The sequence below is a fragment of the Canis aureus genome, chromosome 9 (genome assembly GCF_053574225.1).
Source record: "Canis aureus isolate CA01 chromosome 9, VMU_Caureus_v.1.0, whole genome shotgun sequence".
In the NCBI taxonomy this organism is placed as follows: Eukaryota; Metazoa; Chordata; class Mammalia; order Carnivora; family Canidae; genus Canis; species Canis aureus.
In genome coordinates, this window is record NC_135619.1 from 50,586,697 (window position 1) to 50,605,914 (window position 19,218).

The following is a 19,218-nucleotide window of genomic DNA, read 5'->3' on the forward strand; positions in this document are numbered from 1 at the left end:
TGAAATGAATGGATTTTATTATTTATTTAAAAGATTTATTTATTTATTCATGAAAGACACAGAGAGAGAGAGAGAGGCAGAGACCTAGGCAGAGGGAGAAGCAGGCTCCATGCAGGGAGCCCAATGTGGGACTCAATCCCAGGATCACGCCCTGGGCGCAAAGCAGACGCTCAACCACTGAGCCACCCAGGTGTCCTGGAATGAATGGATTTTAAAAATACACTGGTGTAAGTTTGAAATCCTTCTTTCTCTGTTTAAAAAAAAAAAAGAAAAAAGAAAAAAAAAGTTTTCTTGGATTGTTGGTCTGCTCTTGATAAAATATAAACAATGTTTTTCTCTTTTCTATGTCCAGGCAAACCAGTTTCTATGTTTTTGTTTTTATCAGGTCTTTAGTGATCTGTAATCCTATTTAGCATGCATTTTAAAATTTTCTAAGGTTTAACATACTTCTTCAAGATTTAAATCATGAGGGTGGCTCAGCGGTTTAGCGCCACCTTCGGCCCAGGGCATGATCCTGGAGACTGGGGATCGAGTCCCACATTTGGCGTCCTGCCTGGAGCCTGCTTCTCCCTCTGCCTGTGTCTCTGCCTCTCTCTCTCTCTCTCTGTGTCTCTCATGAATTAAAAAAAAAAAAAAAAAAAGATTTAAATCATGAATGAAATCTTTTTGACTAATTAGGCTTCTTCATATGGTATGCTGGTTTTGGTACAAGGTCATCACTCAATATTCTGATTATTAAAGTGTTCTGTGTCAGAGAAATAACTGAATTTCCTTGTCAACTGCATCGTAACTCACATCATTAACAATGTCCATTTCTGAGTTTTTGTCATTTGTAATTGATCTTATTCTCTTGCAAAATGAATTCCGTCTTCAAGGAGATTCATATAAAGGTCTTTTTTTGACAAATACAAGTATTTGATATCTTTAAGATCATAAAACTGAAATGCATTAAGAATTTCCAGAACTAAAGACTGCAAACAAGAATTAGTAACATGTGACTAAATGAACTGAAAAAGATAATTATAGCTTTTTTTTTTTTTAAGATTTTATTTATTTATTCATGAGAGACACACACACACACACAGGCAGAGGGAGAAGCAGGCCCCATGCAGGGAGCCTGATGTGGGACTCCATCCTGGGTCTCCAGGATCATGCCCTGGGCTGAAGGTGGCACTAAACCACTGAGCCACCAGAGCTGCCCTGACTATAGCTTTTGACTCTTCTTTGAAACACTGCTGATTCTCTAAATGTTTACTTTCCAGATTAAGGAAACTTTCCCTTAAGATATCTATGACTTAAAGAAATATGATAAAGTATTCATTTGTGAACAAATTGAAGCATTTAACTTTTCTCTCCACCTGAACCCTCTGATACTCAAAAGGTCTAAGTATTTTTTCTTCCATGGCAATCATGGTCATTTGCATAAGTTCAAAAGAATCTATTTTCCTGGGCACCTGGGTGGCTCAGTGATTGAGCATCTGCCTTTGGCTCAAGTCATGATCCCTGTGATCCCCAGGTCCTGGGATGGAGTCCCATATCAGGCTCCCCACAGGGAGCCTACTTCTGCCCCTGCCTATGTCTCTGCCTCTCTCTCTGTATCTCTCATGAGTAAATTAAAAAAAAAAAAAATCTATTCTCCTTGTAACAGAATACCATTGGAAACACTGGTTAGTTTACTAAGGCTTTGACTGGAATGCCATATTTGAGAGAGACATGCATAGACTCAGAACCAAATAGTTTTCAGGAATTGAGGTTGACTTATGAAACATGGAGCCTTTTATAAAGCCCATTGAGAATGCTGCCTCATACCTTTGCTTACAGAGTTCCCAGTACTCTTACCAGGTTAGTAAAAAATGTCAATTCCTGGCAGGTGCAAGAACCTCAGGATACTTTGGGGATCTCATGAAGAGAAATTCACCCAAGTTTACAGGTATTGCAGGCATAACTGATGGCAAGAACGTGGCTTGGCTTCTGGCCAAGAGGCTACTAAAAGTTCAATCTAGATTCCTTATGAAAATTCCAGCAGCAGATTTTAAAAGATCTATACACCAATCCCTATCCTTGCTGAGCTTATGTAAATAATAAGGCCAAGTTTGTTCAAACTGAACTTGTTTTACAAATTAGTCTTAATTTGGCCACCTCTGGAAATAATGATGATTTTTAAAGAGAAAAATTATGTTTCAATAACCCACCTTTGAGGATGTTAAACTGTCTTTGAATGTTCGTTGTTTGCCTAAACTAGACAACTTGTAAATTTCAGAGAAACTGCCACAATAGCTCATTTATAGACAATCTTCGTGCTGGTTATTCTGTGGAAATAATAGGACCTCCGTGGTATATGCTTATTTGAACAGGTGCCAAATAGGATTGATTTCCCAACAACTGTGTAGCTCAACTATCACCTTGACCAATTCTGTGTGACTGTGATGACAAAACTGCTCCTTAAAAAATGGAGCATACCCCACTTCATGGGTTTAACTACGGACTTGGGGGGAAATGGATGACCTTCCCTTCCCTATGATTGCATTAGATGATACACTTACCTCCTGAGACACGTTTTCTCCCCCTTGCCAGTGATTCCTAATAATTAGGATACTGTTAAGGCTAGACCTCAAACAAAGAGGGCTTCTTGATGGTTTTATTCCTTATATTTATCCCAGGAACTCTCTCTATTGATATAAAATTGCAAACAGAGGCTTTAGCTGAGCATACAACAGCTATCTTTAACCAGACTCAACCGGCAGATTGAGTTTCACCCACAAAATCAAAAGGTGGCCCTCCAAAACTGAATGGCCTTTGATATTCTGACTGCAGTTCAAGGAGGCCCAGAATTAGATGGCTAGCTCCTAACAGGGTCCAATGGCTATTCGGCTCTAACTTGTGTCCATAGCTTTCTCCAGGCTGGATAGGCTGCTGTACTATGGATTTTGCCTGGATGCATGGACACATTATTAAAACGACTACCAACCCAGCTAACCTTCCAAATTTAAAACAATGTGGATATGTTCTGTGTTTCATTGGTATGACCACCTAGTATCTATCATTGTTCCCTTCTTGGGATTGGATGATGTTGTTTGGCACACTGAAGCTCTTAATAAGTAAACAGTCTAAGTCCTAAATGACACTCAAAATAGCATTTCTCTTATAAATACTTGAGTAATACAAATGCATAAAACAGTTTTACAAAATAGAATGGCATTAGATGTTTTAACTGCTGCACAAGCTGGAACATGTGCTATGGTAAAAACAGAGCAGTGTGTATACATTCCAGATTACCACAAAAATATTTCTGAGTTTCTAACTGATATGAATATTCAAATTGGTCCTTTAAATCAGCCCTCTCTTTCCTTTAATGACTGGTTAAACTCCTGGACTGGAGAAGTTTGTCAACTATCAAAGGACTCTTATTTGGGCTTCTCTTTCTGTTAATTTTTTTTTAAAGATTTTATTAATTCATGAGAGACACAGAGCGAGGCAGAAACTAAGGCAGAGGGAGAAGCAGGTTCCCCACAGGGAGCCCAATGCAAGACAGATCCCAGGACCCAGGATCACACCTGAAGGTAGACACTCAACCACTGAGCTACCCAGGCATCCATCTTTTTGTTATTCTAATCATGTTTTGCTCTTTTGTCTTTCCACCAGATGCCAAGACTCCATTACTGCCATAACTTCAAGCCTATAAATGATCCTGTCATCAGAAAGAGATCCAAACATATGGTCTCCCTTGGTATTACCTGCCTCTACCTTTTTGGGGTGTGTGTGTGTGTTTAAGATTTTATTTATTTATTTGACAGAGAGAAAGAACACAAGCAGGGGGAGAGGCAAGGAGAGGGAGAAGCAGAGGGAGATCCCAGCCTGGGATCAAGCCCTGAGCAGAAGGCAGATGCTTAACTGACTGAGCCACCCAGGTGCCCCTGCCTGTATCTTTTGTAACTTCTATATATTTAAGCCCCCAACTGACCAATGTTGATTCTTAGATAGGGACATCTTTGCTCCCCTATTCATCTGGAAGAAGTTACAGAAGATGAGACCTTCCACCTTCAGCAATCTTAAAGATTTAAGAGTCAAAATTTTTCAAAATTTTTTGTTTTCATGTGGAAAACAAAAGCAAAAGAAAAAAATTAAATTTCCTTACTAAGAGCCCTTTGATAAGTCCTTGAAACAGGCAGAGTGACATTCCTCTAGGAACTCAGCTGCCTCCATGTTAGTACTTTGCTAAGGGCAAAGGGCAACCTTAGTCCGACCCCCACCCACGTCCTGTGAGTCTACTTTAACATATAAAATTTCCTTTGGAAACTTTTTACACAGAATGAATAAATCACAGGAATAAAAGGGACTTTGGGAATAAGTTAATGCAGAGAAAATACAGTTAATGATACTGTAATAGCATTATACAAGGATATACAGTAGCTACACTTGTGAACGTAGCAGATACTGTAGAGAAGGTGAACTGCTACCTTGTACACCTGAAACTAATTTAACACTGTGGTGTCTCTCATGAATAAATAAATAAAAATCTTAAAAATAATAATTTAACACTGTGACTCAACTATACTTAAAAAGGGGGAGGGGGATAAACTAAGATCATGCTAACACACGCCATGTCTAAAAAGATTTTCAGCGTTCATGAACAAATTGGCCTGTTCCCCTTATCCACAAAACTCAAAAACAGAAGCTACACAATTGAAAGAAAAAAAAAAAAAAAAGGCAGCCTGGGTGGCTCAGCAGTTTAGGGCCGCCTTCCGCCCGGGGTGTGACCCTGGAGACCAGGGATCGAGTCCCACGTCAGGCTCTCTGCATGGAGCCTGCTTCTCCCTCTGCCGGTGTCTCTGCCTCTCTCTCTGTCTCACATGAATAACTAAATAAAACTAAAACTAAAAAAAAAAAAAAAAAAAAGAATCAGAAAGGAAGGGGACATCAGGACAAAGACCTCGAGAAATGGAGAGGGAAGGTGCACAAAGAAGTTTTTAAAGAAACTTTAAATTCAACTGGAAGGGGCACCTGGGTGGCTCAGTGGTTGAGCATCTATCTACCTTTGGCTTAGGTCGTGATGCTGGGGGGGTCCTGGGATCTAGTCCCGCACTGGGCCCCCTGCAGGGAGCCTGCCTTTCTCTGGTGTCTCTCACGAATAAAATCTTTAAAAGATAAAAAATAAAAAAATTAATAAATTCAACTGTAAATGCAGGATAACAGAGCAGAGAGCTTCAGTCACAAGTTTCCTAAGCATCGTCTTAGCACCCCAGAATTCCCATCCTCAAGGACTCTCACAGAAGGAAGATATAATCTCAGAGCTCCTCCTCCGAAAAAGGATAATACTTTTCAGTACTCCTTTTCACAGGTGTGCTCAAGGAAAAAAAAAAAAAAAAAAAAAAGCCCGAAGTGCCAACTTTTATGCAACTTGCAGAAAAGGGGGCTGCGGATGAGTCAGGTTATCAGCAAACGGGAATCCGGGATCCTTCTGGGAGTGCAGCTCTTCGGGCCCCGCCGCCTTTCGCACCCCAGCTGACAGCACTCTTCCCGGACGCCCGCGCGCCCCTGCCCAGAGGCCGCCAGCCTCCCTCCCAACCTTCGCCCCCCGAAAAGTCCTTCACGGCCTCCTCAAAGAGTTTGGCCTGGCAAGTCCGCCGAGTGCGCCATCCCTTACAGAATTAGCCAGGGTTGGAAGCTAGGCGCGGGAGAGAGAGAAACCAAGAGTGCGGGCGGCTTGGGGAGAGGACGAGGCGGAGCAGGGAGGCCTCGGCCACGCTGGCTGCGGCGGGAGGCAAGGGGCGGACGCGTCAGCCGGGGCGGCGCTCCCACGCCCGCGGCGGGGCGGACAGAGCCCCTCAGAAACAAACCCTCCTGAGGCGAGCGTGCCGCGAGCGTCGCGCCGCCGGAGACGCGCGGCCTCCGGACGCCGCGCCGCCATCCCGTACGGGAGCGTTTCGAATCCCCGCCCGCCAGCCCGCCCAGCCCGCCCAGCCGCCTCTCGGGGCCGACTCTCCCGCCCCCAAAGCCCGCACACTCACCGCGCGCGCGCGCCACCCCGGCGCGGCCGCCCGCCGCCCTCCGCCCTGGGCGCGACCTCCGCCCCGCCCCCCTCCCCCGCCCGCGCCCGGCCCGCGGACCGGGCCCCCTTGCGGCGGCGCCGGGGCTACGTCACGGGCGCGTGCGCTCTCGGCGCGCACGGGCAACGGCCGCCGCAGAACGTTACCCGCGGAGCGTGCTGGTTTCCTTAGAAACGGAGCCAGGCCCGGGGCGGCGGCGGAGAAACGTCGGCTACAGGGGCGCCCCTAGTGAAGCCAAGATGCCGCCTAAGGGAAAGGACAAAAAGAAAGGCAGGAGTAAAGGCAAAGACAAGAAGTAAGGAGAGGCCACGCTGGGGTCCCCTCTCCCTGGGCCTACCCTCCGGGGATTCGGGACTGGACACCCGCGGCACGCTGGGGCTGGCCAGCTGGCCAACTGCCCTCCTCTTGTTCTCTAGGCTTCTGAAAAGGGCAGCCTTCGTTGTTCAGGAATTCCCCAAATGCACGCCAAACCGTACTGCTCCAACCTAGACACTGGAGTGTGAGATTTGGAACCCTGAATAGTTTAGACGCAGCCCCTGCCTGTGTGTAATGCGTTAACGATGGAGGCAGATAAGTTCCCACCGAAGAATAGAATACAGGACCAAATGAAATAGGTGCTAGTGAAGAAACCAAAGAACTGAGAATGTGGAGGAAGGGTCGTGACACTAGAAGTGAAGATCAGAAGGTCGGGACGACATGTCTTGGATTGAAGGTCCTCTAGACCAGCGCTGTCCAACAGGGTAATGACCAGCCACGTGTGGCTATTAAGTTAAAATGAAATTTAAAAATCAGATCTAATGTACTAGCCACATTCCGTATGCTCAATAGGCACATGTAGCTGCTGGTGACCATTGGACAGCCTAGGTATAGTACATTTCCATCACCACTGAAAGTTCTCTTGGGCAGTATTGCTCTAGATCAGTGGTTCTCAAGTGGGAGCGATTTTGGCTTCTGGGGACATTTGACACTATCTAGAGACATTTTTGGTTCTCATCCAGGGATGTGTGCAACTGGCATCTAGTGGGTAGAGACCAAGGATACTGTTAAACATCCTGCAATGCACGGGACAACCCCCATCTACCTTCCAAACAAAAATATCATTTGGCCCAGGATGTCAGTAAGTGCTAGACTTGGGAACCACTGCTCAGGACTATTATCTTCTCTAGGATAGCACTAAGCATTAGTCACCGTATCTTCAGCACCTAGCAGAGACTTTGGAATGTAGCGGGTGCTTATTATTTGTTAAATAAACAAATCAAGGTGTCTGCTTGTGTATGCTTCAACTTGAATCTTCCCCCCCCCCCAGGGGAACTATGCTCTAGGTTCTTCCCCCCCCCCCCCAGCTTGAGAGATGTTTGTGATATAGTTGAGAATATCTTGAACATCTAGAAAATTTCTGCATGACTGGAGTAGTTCCTTGGGCCTTTTGATGTATTCTTTTTGGTTCAAAGGAAAACCTAAAAGATTTGAGCAAATTAGGTAATTGTTCAGATTTCCCCAAACTAGTCAGAACCCCTGAAGTAGGTATTGCTCTAGTAACTAACCCTTTGTAGGCTTGGGGTTGCTGCTAAATTGCCCTTAAATCTATTGGGTGACTCTAGCGGTTCATTAAAATCATACACTGTGGGCACCTGGTTGGCTCAGTGGTTGAGTGTCTGCCTTTGGCTCAGGTCATGATCCTGGGGTTCTAGGATTGCATCAGGCTTCCCACAGGGAGCCTGCTTCTCTCTGCCTATGTCTCTTCCTCTCTCTCTTAAAATATTTTAAATATTTAATAAAATTAATATTTATTTATTCATGAGAGACACACACACAGAGAGGCAGAGACACAGGCTTTTTAAAATATTTTATTTATTCATGAGAGACACAGAGAGAGGCAGAGACATAGACAGAGGGAGAAGCAGGCTCCATGCAGGGAGCCTGACATGGGATTCCATCCTGGGTCTCCAGGATCAGGCCCTGGACTGACGGCAGCGCTAAACCGCTGAGCCACCTGGGCTGCCCAATAAATAAAATCTTTAGAAAAAAGAATCCAGCATCTATCACTATATATGGGACCATAAGGTAATCCCAAACTTGTAAAGTTTATAAAGTAATTTAAGAGGGTAATACATGCTCAGAAGTACAGAATGTTTAGGAAACATGGAAAGTCAAAGTAGAAGACAAAAATCACCTGTAATCCCATCATACAAAGATAACCACTATAATCATTTTGAGATATTCTTTTTCTCCTTCATAAAATGGTAGCCCATTATACACATTTATTTGTACCTCCTCCCCTGATGTATTAAGTATTCTTCCAGAGTGTAATTTTTTTCTTTTTTTTTTTTTTTACATAATTGCATAGTTTAGCACTTTAAAAAAAAAGATTTTATTTATTTGAGAAGGAGAGAGAGCATGAGCAGGAGAAGGGGCAGAGGGAAAGGAAGAAAGAATCCTTAAGCAGACTCCCTGCTGAGTGCAGAGCCCCATGTGGGTCTGGAACCCAGGACCCTGAAATCATGATGTAAGCTGAAGTTAGATGCTTAATCAACTGAGCCACCCAGGTGCCCCAGTCTTGCACTTTTTAAAAGTGCCAAGGGCTTATCATATTCTTGGAACTCACTAGAATATGTTTTCTATTTTTGACTGTGCATCTATGGTACACTGATCAACAATGAGGAACATTGAGAGTAACAGACTTCTTAGTCCTTGGATTTTTTTTAGTCCTTCTAAGTCCTTGATTGTCTTATGAAAAATTCTAGCTGCATCAACTGTTCTGATCAGCTTAGACCTTATACCTTCAGGGAGCAATTGGAGGATTATAGCAAGGCAGCCTATCACTAAGTGCCTAAATCATGCTGGAAAGGGAGGTCAAAGCTACAATAGACAAGAGGGTTGGAGGTGGGGTTGCCCTTAATTCGAAGAGAACAGATGGTGACAGTGGGAATGGAGACAGATGGAGGGTGATAATACAGAAAGATCCACACATAAGTATGTGTGAGAATATTTAGGGTTCAAATACAAGTAAAGTCTTACTTATTATCTAAATATTTATGGGCATCCCTGGTGGCTCAGTGGTTTAGCACCGCCTTCAGTCCAGGGTGTGATCCTGGAGACCCGGGATCAAATCCTACGTCAGGCTCCCTGCATGGAGCCTGCTTCCCCTCTGCTTGTGTCTCTGCCTCTCTCTCTGCATCTCTCTGTGTCTCTCATGGATAAATAAATCTTAAAAAATTTAAAAAAATTTTTATGTATCCATTGCCTACTGTATATATGGGACATTGTTTTGTTAATCCTCGTATAATCTTTATTTTGAAAACCTTTATCCTTTTATCACTTTAACCTTTGAAGCCATACTTTATTTTTATTTTTAAATTTTCTTTTTACCTCTGTATACCTGATTTTGGTTTGTTTCTCAGGCATCCTTGAAGCCTGGTACATTGTGGCACCAGCTGATAAAGTATTTAACATACTTGTCCTAGTTACTTAATCTTTTGTCCAAGGTCTAGCCAGAAAATCCCTCCCCCAAAAAATCTAAAACAAAACCAAAAGTGGGATTGGGGTAGGTGGAAGATCACAGAACAATGGATTTACAGTTACACTATGAATGTATCATCATGCAGAAGGGGGACTAAGGTAATAGATTTGTAGGAGTGAGAACCAAGATCTAAAACTGAGTGAGTAGGAATAGAAATGACAAATGTGAGAAAAAGAAGTAAATGAAAAAATGTATGAAATGAATTTTACTTGTGCCTTTCCTCTTTGTTTTTCCAGTCCTTTAGAGTTATGCTCCAAAGCTCCCCTCTGCAGAGTCACCCAGTTAACCTCCTGTATCATAAATATGTATTTCTTATTAACTCATCCATCCAACAATATTTGTTCATATATGCCAGGCAATGCCAACCAAAACAAATAGTAGTAAAGGGAAAAGTAAAATTCTAATAAAGAAATAGTTATATGCTGTCAATGTCCTTCTCTTGTAGGAAGATAATAAAAGCTGATGAGTCTGCAGTGGACAGAGCCAAGGCCAATGCCTCCCTTTGGGAGGCCAGGCTGGAAGTCACAGAACTCTCTAGGATTGAGTATCGTGATACTTCCCGGAGACTGGCAAAAAATAATGAGGACTTAAAGAAACAGCAGTATAAAATGGAGAAAGACACAATGTCTGTATTAAGTTACCTGAAGAAGCAGGATCAGGAAAAAGATAATATGGTAGGTAAGTAGAAACCCTCCAAGCCTCGATAACTACCTCTGTCATACTTGAAGCAGGATGTTATTTCTGAATGGCTTTACTGTTAGAATAGGCTCTTTTACTTTCAGCCCTTGTCTCATTGTTTTCTTGTTTGAAACAAAGATTGAGGGTCATACGGGAACATTATGATCCATTTTATTTTAAGAAGCACATAGGTATATGACCTATATGGTTGGTTTTTTTTTTTTTAAGGTTTTATTTATTCATGAGAGACAGAGAGAGGCAGAGTTAGGCAGAGGGAGAAGCAGGCTCCCTGCAGGGAGCCTGATGGAGGACTCAATCCCAGGATCCCAGGATTATGACCTGAGCCAAAGGCTGATGCTCAACCACTAGCCACCCAGGTGCCCCTATATGTTTTTTTCTTTATTGAGAGAGAGAAAGAGGTGTGTGTTCACACAAGCAGTGAAAGAAGGACAGAGGGAGAGGGAGAGAGACTCTCAAACAGACTTCCCTCTAAGTGCAGAGCCCAGATCCAGGGCTCAGTCTCACAACCCTGAGATCAAGACCTGAGTCAAAATCAGGAGTCTGATCCTCAACTGACTGAGCCACCCAGATTCCCCTGACCTATATGTTTTTTGATATTGATAAATACTTTTAATGATTTATAAAGCAATTCATTGATAATCTATGATCACATGATTATGAACCCAGCAAGTGTTGAGAGTAAAGCTATTATATTAGATCTGGAAGAAAAAGGGAAGGGAACTACTATTTTGGAGACCCTATTTTGTGCCAAGCACAATGCTAGGTACTTTATACCTTTCTTATCTCATTAAAGACCTTTAAATAACCCCATGTAGCTATAATATTGTCATTCCCATTTTATAGATAATCGACTCTCAAAAAGGACAGATACCCATTTACACTATACCTGTGTGACCCAAAATCACACAACTAGTGGATGTTAAAGTGGAATTTAGGTGTGACTTCAAATTCTTCTCTTTCCCATATGCCTCTATAAGTCCCATGATTATTACTTATATATATGCTTATTGTCTCTTTTCCTGATTGGAATGAAACTTCAATGAAGTAAAGAATTTGAGGGCTTTTTTTTTTTTATTGTTGGTCAGTGCTACAATTCCAGCACCTAGTACAGGCATGGCACATAGTAGGCACTCATTAAAATATTTTTTTGCATGCATGAATGAATGTCTTATGAGTGTGCTGATACCTTGAAAAAGTTAATACCAATCAAAACTAAGTTCAAGATGATAGTGAAAGCTTATTACAGAAATCAAGCAACTGAGCATTTATCTTGATTTTGTGAATTTTATCATAAAGTAATTTTTATGCATTACTGTTATTTTTTTTACCTTCTTTCCTAAGCAACTTCCATTTTAAAAATACTCTTTCAATAATAAGCATTATCAAAATTGTCTTCTATAAAGTATTATTCTAAAGTAAGCTTTTAGGTAAAATAATTTTCCAAATTCATTACATAGAAGCTTCATGGCCTGTGTTAGCTGATTGCTGTTGATCAATGTCACTTCTATTTCCTGATTCTCATCTGCCTTTGTGTATCAGAGGTCAGCATCTGGCTATAGCAAATAACATAATTTTCTCATAATCATAGATGCCCATTAAAACCAGAGACTGTCTTGGGAGGAAGAAGTAGATTCATTATATCCTATTTAACTAGCTCTCCTATAGTTTTGTTACTTATTCTCCTGTATTCTAGAAATGTATCATTAAACTCTACTTAAACTTAATAGTCTAATTTAATTTTAGTTATAGAAATATTAGAAACATAATGTGTTTTGGAAACATATCTTGAACAAAATTAGGAGATTTTCCTTAAGAGTGTATTTTTGTACTTAAGCCTTTGTTCAGTTACAAAATAAATCTAATTACATTTCACATCTGTCCTATATATTTCATACTTGTCCAATGTGACTTAGAACTGTCTCAATTTATATCTTAGAATTTTTAGGTTTTCCTTAAACTAGTCTCATTACAACAGTATTTCACTTATGTATCCTCTGATTCTATAACCATGACAAGGAGTTAGTTTAAAAAGCTACGCCTGGGTGGCTCAGCAGTTAAGCGTCTGCCTTCCAGCTCAGGCGTGATCCTGGAGTCCTGGGATTGAGTCCCCACATCGGGCTCCCTGCATGGAGCCTGCTTCTCCCTCTGCCTATGTCTCTGCTTCCTCTCTCTCTGTGTCTCTCATGAATAAATAAATAAAATCTTTAAAAAAAATTAAAAGCTACTCAGGTTTCCTACTAAACCATACTAGCATTTTTGTACAAATGATTGATTCCAAGACTGGAGCAGGGAAAGTAAAGGATGAGCCTGGAATATCTGTGCAAGAAAGTAAGTAAAAAAAAATTAAAAGGCAGGATAACTAGCTGGGCTCAGTTGGTGGCTCATGCAACTCTTGATCCCGGGGTTGTGAGTTCAAGCCCCATGTTGGATGTAGAGATTGCTTAAAAATAAAATCTTAAAAAAACAATTTTAAAGGGCACAGGCACTAGCTTGAAGGGGCTCCCACTGGCCAAACCCGAAACAATCAAAATAAATGATAACAATAAAAGATTATAATCCATTGAATAAAATAAGTCCATGAGTGCATATTGCTAACAAAATATTATATTAATAAATAGGGGAGAAGGGAAAGCTTTTCCTTACAGTTGAATGTAGTAAATTATTAAATTTCCAAAGACTGATGGAGCTAAAAAAAAGTCACCAGGGATCCCTGCGTGGCGCAGCGGTTTGGCGCCTGCCTTTGGCCCAGGGCGCAATCCTGGAGACCCGGGATCGAATCCCACGTCGGGCTCCCGGTGCATGGAGCCTGCTTCTCGCTCTGCCTGTGTCTCTGCCTCATTCTCTCTCTCTCTCTGTGACTATCACAAATAAATAAAAATTAAAAAAAAAAAGTCACCATTCAGCATTATGGTAATAACTGATTTCATTAAGAATCATCAGTGGATGCTAAAACGAGTGGTAAAAGTCTGATGAACAGAAGGATATTTGCATAGCCTCAAAATATCTTTCCATAAATCACTTAATAATTACAAAAGGAAAAATTATAACTTTTAAAAAGAATTTTATTTATTCATGAGAGACACAGAGAGAGAGAGGCAGAGACACAGGCAGAGGGAGAAGCAGGCTCCATGCAGGGAGCCCAATGTGGGACTCGATTCCAGGATTCTGGGATCACACCTTGAGCCAAAGGCAGACGCTCAACCACTGAGCCACCCAGGTGTCCCTAAAAAATTGTAACTTTTAAGTAGAGAAACCAGGCAGACATAGTCTTAACCAACTGATGAAAATTAACATCAAATACCTCATGATGTAATTTACTAAAAGGTATACATCATCACTTAGATAATATATGCCTGCCAAAAATGCATAACCTGCAACTGCTCATGCAGAAATATCAGACAACCCCAACTCTGGCTGGTATTCTTCAAAACTTTTGAGACACTAAAAGACAAAGACTGAAAAACTGATTATGGAGACTAGGATACATGACAACTAAATGTAATGCATAATCTAGGATTATATCCTGGACCAGAAAAAGAAAAGTTGCAGTAAAGGACACTACTGGGACAATTGGTCGTAAAATTTTAATATGGACTATAAATGAAATAATAGTTTTATTTCAATGTTAAATTTTCTGATTTTGGGATCCCTGGGTGGCGCAGTGGTTTGGCGCCTGCCTTTGGCCCAGGGTGCAATCCTGAAGACCCGGGATCAAATCCCACGTCGGGCTCCCGGTGCATGGAGCCTGCTTCTCCCTCTGTCTGTGTCTCTGCCTCTCTCTCTCTCTCTGTGTGACTATCATAAACAAATAAAATCTAAATAAATAAATAAATAAATAAATAAAATTTTAAATTTTTTTTCTGATTTTGATAACGATTCTGTGCTGCTAAAAGAATATCCTTTTTCTTAGGAAATACATTCTGAAGCATTTACAGGTAAAGGGCCATGATGTCTTAAACTTATTCTCATATTTCTACATTGAAAAACTGAAAGAAAATATATATCATGTATATATTCATATTTTAGATAGATCTATCAATGCATACATAGAAAGGGAAAGCAAATGGGGCAAAATTGGGTGAAATATATAAGAATTCTTCATACTTTTCTTGAAACTTTTTTTCAAAAAAGTTACCCAGAGGGGCGCCTGGGTGGCTCAGTGGTTGCGTGTCTGCCTTTGGCTCAGGTCATGATCCTGGGGTTCTGGGTTCGAGTCCCGCGTTGGGCTCCCTATGGGGAGCCTGCTTCCCCTCTGCCTATGTCCCTGCTTCTTTCTGTATGTCTCTCATGAATAAATAAATAAAATCTTTAAAACAAAAAGTTACCCAGATAAGAGATACGCAAAACTACAGTGAAATATTACTTCACGCCTATTAAGATGGCTCCTACTATCAGAAAAATTGAAAATAACAAGCATTGGAGAGGATGAAGAGAAATTGGAGCCTTTGTGCACTGTTGGTGAGAATGTAAAATGGTACAGCCATTATGGAAAACAGTATGTAGGTTCCTCAAAAAATTAAAAATAGAATTACCACATGATCCAGCAATCTGCTTGTGGGTAAATTTCCAAAAGAATTTAAAGCAAGATCTTGAAGAGATATTTGCACACCCATGTACATTGAAATATTCACAGTCAAGAGGTGGAAGCAACCCAGATGTCTATTGATAGATGAACGGATAAAGAAAATGTGGTATATACATATAATAGAATATTATGTGGACTTTAAAAAGAAGGAAATTTTGTCATGTGCTAGAGCATGGATAAACTTCAAGGGCATTATGCTAAATGAAATAAGCCAGTCACAAAAGGACAAATACTGTGTGTTTCCACTGATATGAAGCATCTGAGGCAGTCCAGATCATAGAAATAAAAAGCAGAAAGGTGGTTGCTAAGGGCTGGGAAGTAGGTAGGAGAAGAAATTAGTGTTTCTTGAGTATAGAGCTTCAGTTTTGCAAGATGAAAAAGTTCTAGAAATCTGTTGTGCAACAATGTGAACATATGTAACACTGTGTGCTGTGTTAAAAATGGTTCAGATGGTAAATATAGTGTTTTTTACCACATACAAAAAATAGTTACACAGGCAACTCTGATGATAGCCAGGTTTCAGAATTGGCAATAGCAAGTTAAGGACATGGAATATGTCCCCTTTTCTCTTCTTTCCAGCTTACTCTACATTTCCAACTCTATTGGTTTCAATATTATGTGAAAACTAGGCTACTTAATAAAGGTAGGATACAGAAAATTTCTTCACCTTCTTGATTCTGTATTTCCAACTTCTATAGATTGAAAAACTGAAACAGCAATTGAATGAAACAAAGGAAAAAGCCCAAGAGGAGAAGGAAAAATTGGTGAGTTATCAGGGTACACTAATACTTTTACTTACTGGGTGGTCAGGTTTTTGACATACTCAGATATTTAAGACACAATAAGAGTAACTGAATAGGTCCTTGGAGTAGTTTGGTGACCTTAAAGCTCACATAGTTGATTGTACAGAAGCTCAAAAATAACATAGAATTATGTTTTTGTAGAAAATGATCTGGTACTAGTGGTACTACTGAGTTTGTCATTCTTTCCAGGCTTTTCAGTGGACAGAGGTAGGAAATATATATTTTTAAAGACTATATAATGAGCCCATATCAATATTTTCAATACAGATGCAGGAGTACAGAGTTTATTACTTGATCTGTCTCCTTTCTCCTTCACCAAAGGTTCTGTTTTGTTGTTGTTGTCATTGTTGTTTTTACAATATAGTGATAGCAAATTAATATATGTAGTACTTTTTCCATTCTGTCTGTATCATCAGAATTTTTTTTTTAAAGATTTTACTTATTCATGAGAGACACACAGAGAGAGGCAGAGACATAGGCAGAGGGAGAAGCAGGCTCCATTCATGGAGCCCGATGTGGGACTTGATCCTGGGACTCCAGGATCATGCCCTGGGCCTAAGGCAGACGCTTAACTGCTGAACCACCCAGGCGTCCCTCATCAGGAAAGTTGATTTCAGCTTTCCTTTTATCTACATCAGACCAGTTGGTATTCAAAACTGTACCACCAGACTCTGTAAATTATTTGATCATGTCATATTTTGCATCATCAGACCCATCTAAATATGCTGAAATAATTTGTTTAAAGCTGCATCTCCATCCAACTTTTCATTTTTTTCTTCTTCTTTGATCTCACTGACCAATTTATCCCAATTTCTTGTATAATAAGATGATGATGCATATGAGTTCTTTATGTCTGCTATGAACTGTTTTGGTTTAGGCACATCTTGCCCCTCTAGCTTTTCCTATCTCACAGCCTCTGTCTTTTTCATTTTAATTTCGTTTTTTTTTTTTTTTTAAGATTTTATTTATTCATGAAAGACACAGAGAGAGAGAGGCAGAGACACAGACAGAGGGAGAAACAGGCTCCATGCTGGGAGCCGGATGTGGGACTTGATCCTGGTACTCCAGGACCACGCTCTGAGCCAAAGGCAGACGCTCAACCACTGAGCCACCCAGGTGTCCCTCTTGACACCTTTCAATTCAGACAGTAAAATCAGGATCTGCACTATCTAATTCCTGTCCCCCTAGAAAAGTTTCTAGAACCACAGGATAGGGTTTTCTTTTTTCATGGTATTCACATATCTGTTTTCCCAGCATAGCAATGGAATTATTTGGATTAAGTTCAAGGGATTTCTTTAATCAACAACAGCATCACAATAATTCCCAAGAAGAGCATGACAATAAGCTCTTTGACAATAATATTGTGCATCATCTGGTTTCTGTTCCAAAGCCTTAGTCAGCTCTCTAATGCTGTCTGGGGGTTCTCATTAATCAGAGTAGCTGAGAAGCTCTGGAGAAACTTCTGGACTCTTGCAGGTCATGCTGCAGCTGCTGCCGCCATCCCTAATAATCACTATTGCTGTTAGAGCTGCTACCGTGCTGCCCAAGGGGGATACTTACCCCAAAATCCTGTTCTTAATGATATCAGTATAGTTGAGTAGTTACTTCAAACCTCAATACATCAACGGTCACAAAGTACTATTACCAATAATTATAGCCAACATAGATTAGCAGAAACAGTTTAAGATTTTATATTTTTTTAAGATTTTATTTATCCATTTATGAGAAACACAGAGAGGAGACAGAGAGAGAGAGAGGGAGACAGAGAGGCAGAGACACAGGCAGAGGGATAAGCAGGCTCCATGCAGGGAGCCTGACGTGGGACTTGATCCTGGGGCCTCAGGATCACGCCCTGAGCCAAAGGCAGCACTAAACCGCTGAGCCACCCGGGGTGCACTAGTTTAAGATTTTAGGGGGGCACTCCCCCCTTGGGATATATACCAGTAGGAATCAGTGATCAAATTACATTACCATTTGAAATAATTCCTCTGAGTTTATGCCACCAACTCAAGAACACATTTTGTTTTGAGTTTTAGAAGTTGCTTTAAAAAAATTAGATTGTGCATCTACAATTTTGTAATTATATAATTACATAAAATATGTGGCTCCTAAATCAAATTGATCAAACATGTTGTATTCTGAGAAATCTAACTACCGTCCATTCACAATATACCAGAGTATATGGTCAAAAGAGATTTTTTTGTGAGCATGTTAGGTGAGAAAGGGTATTTCAGTGTATTTCAATTTGCATTTTCCTATTATGAGCATTTTTTCATGTTTGGAGGTCATTTGCATTTCTTTTTGATATCTCATTCATTTTAAAAATTGTGTTATTCACCCTTTCTTCCTGCCTCCTTTTTTTCCCTCTTCTCTCCTTTTTTTTTCCTTTTCTACTCATCCTCCTCCTTCTTAGCCTTCTCTTTGTCCCTCTGCTCTTCCTTCTGCTTTTCCCCAACTTCTTGACTTATTAGAGATATTGGCCCTCTCTTTATCTCTTCAAAAATTTTAATTTAGGGTTAGGGATGTTATTTGTCTTTCTTACAAATTAAAGATTTGTTTAGTCTTTTCACACCTCTTTTTAATAACTATCTGCATTTTCTATATCAGATAATCTCATTTGAGAATTTTTTTTTTATTCAAGGCACTTGGTATCTTCTAACAAAAAGTAAAACCTTATGGAAAAATAAAAAGGGGAATATTTCTTCAAAGAAGAGAGACAAATGGCCTAAGGCTTCAAAGGGAACATGACTGTGTAGGGCTTTTGTTCTTTTTTTTTTTTTTTAAAGGTTTATTTATTTATTTATGAAAGAGAGAGAGAGGCAGAGACACAGGAGGAGGGAGAAGCAGGCTCCATGCCGGGAGCCCAACGTGGGACTTGATCCCAGGACTCCAGGATCGCGCCCTGGGCCAAAGGCAGGCGGTAAACCGCTGAGCTACCCAGGGATCCCCTTCTGTTCTTTTTACTAACTCACTTACCTGTTTTTTTGCATATAGGAACAAAAGTATACTGTGCAAATAAATGAGCTGGAGGGACGGTTCCATCAAAAAGCCAGAGAAATTGGCATGATTCAGACAGAGCTGAAAACAATAAAACAATTCCAGAAGAGAAAAATCCAAGTGGAGAAAGAATTAGATGATGTAAGTTTCTTTATTTCTTTAAATAAAGGAAATTAGAATTAACTACAGGTATACTTTGGAAGTATTGCAGGTTCAGTTCCAGAGAGCCACAATAAAGTGACTATTACAGTACTATACTTATGTGTGCAAGAGCTTTCATAGACATTTACTCCTGTGAGAAGGTAAAAGACTCCCTTTGACATTCTAGAGATTATTATTATTATTATTTGTGAGAAAGTGGAAGACATAATGAGTGTTGCACTGGGTGCAAGTCTTATTTCTAAGACTTTTCTAAGCATTGATTGATTTTTTTTGTGACCAATTCTTAGCCAACACATCCTTTCACATCAGCAATAATTTTTTTATTCTTTTTTTTAAGATTTTATTTATTTGTAAGAGAGAGAATGAGCAGAGGGGAGGGACAGAGAGAGAGGGAGAAGCAGACTC

At 40.6% G+C, this 19,218-nt stretch overlaps 2 protein-coding genes across 7 annotated transcripts in view; one reads left to right on the plus strand and one right to left on the minus strand.

Moving 5' to 3' along the window:
• Positions 1–5,787, minus strand: part of ENTPD5 (ectonucleoside triphosphate diphosphohydrolase 5 (inactive)) — a 52,036-nt gene extending 46,249 nt beyond the window's left edge. The window contains exons 1-3 of one of the 2 annotated variants that reach the window (XM_077909957.1): positions 5,645–5,787; positions 5,034–5,135; positions 2,544–2,669 (exon numbers count right to left, since the gene is read on the minus strand). The gene's annotated coding sequence lies outside the window, so the exon portion shown is untranslated. The remainder of the gene's footprint in view (positions 1–2,543; positions 2,670–5,033; positions 5,136–5,644) is intronic. The other variant, XM_077909956.1, reaches the window with a different exon arrangement.
• A 372-nt stretch (positions 5,788–6,159) lies between these two features.
• BBOF1 (basal body orientation factor 1) overlaps positions 6,160–19,218 on the plus strand; it is a 56,166-nt gene continuing 43,107 nt past the window's right edge. The window contains exons 1-4 of one of the 5 annotated variants that reach the window (XM_077909962.1): positions 6,163–6,342; positions 10,013–10,241; positions 15,550–15,615; positions 18,649–18,792. In XM_077909962.1, the coding sequence (XP_077766088.1) occupies positions 6,287–6,342; positions 10,013–10,241; positions 15,550–15,615; positions 18,649–18,792 (495 nt within the window). In that variant the 5' untranslated portion in view covers positions 6,163–6,286. The other 4 variants (XM_077909965.1, XM_077909963.1, XM_077909966.1 and 1 more) reach the window with 4 other exon arrangements.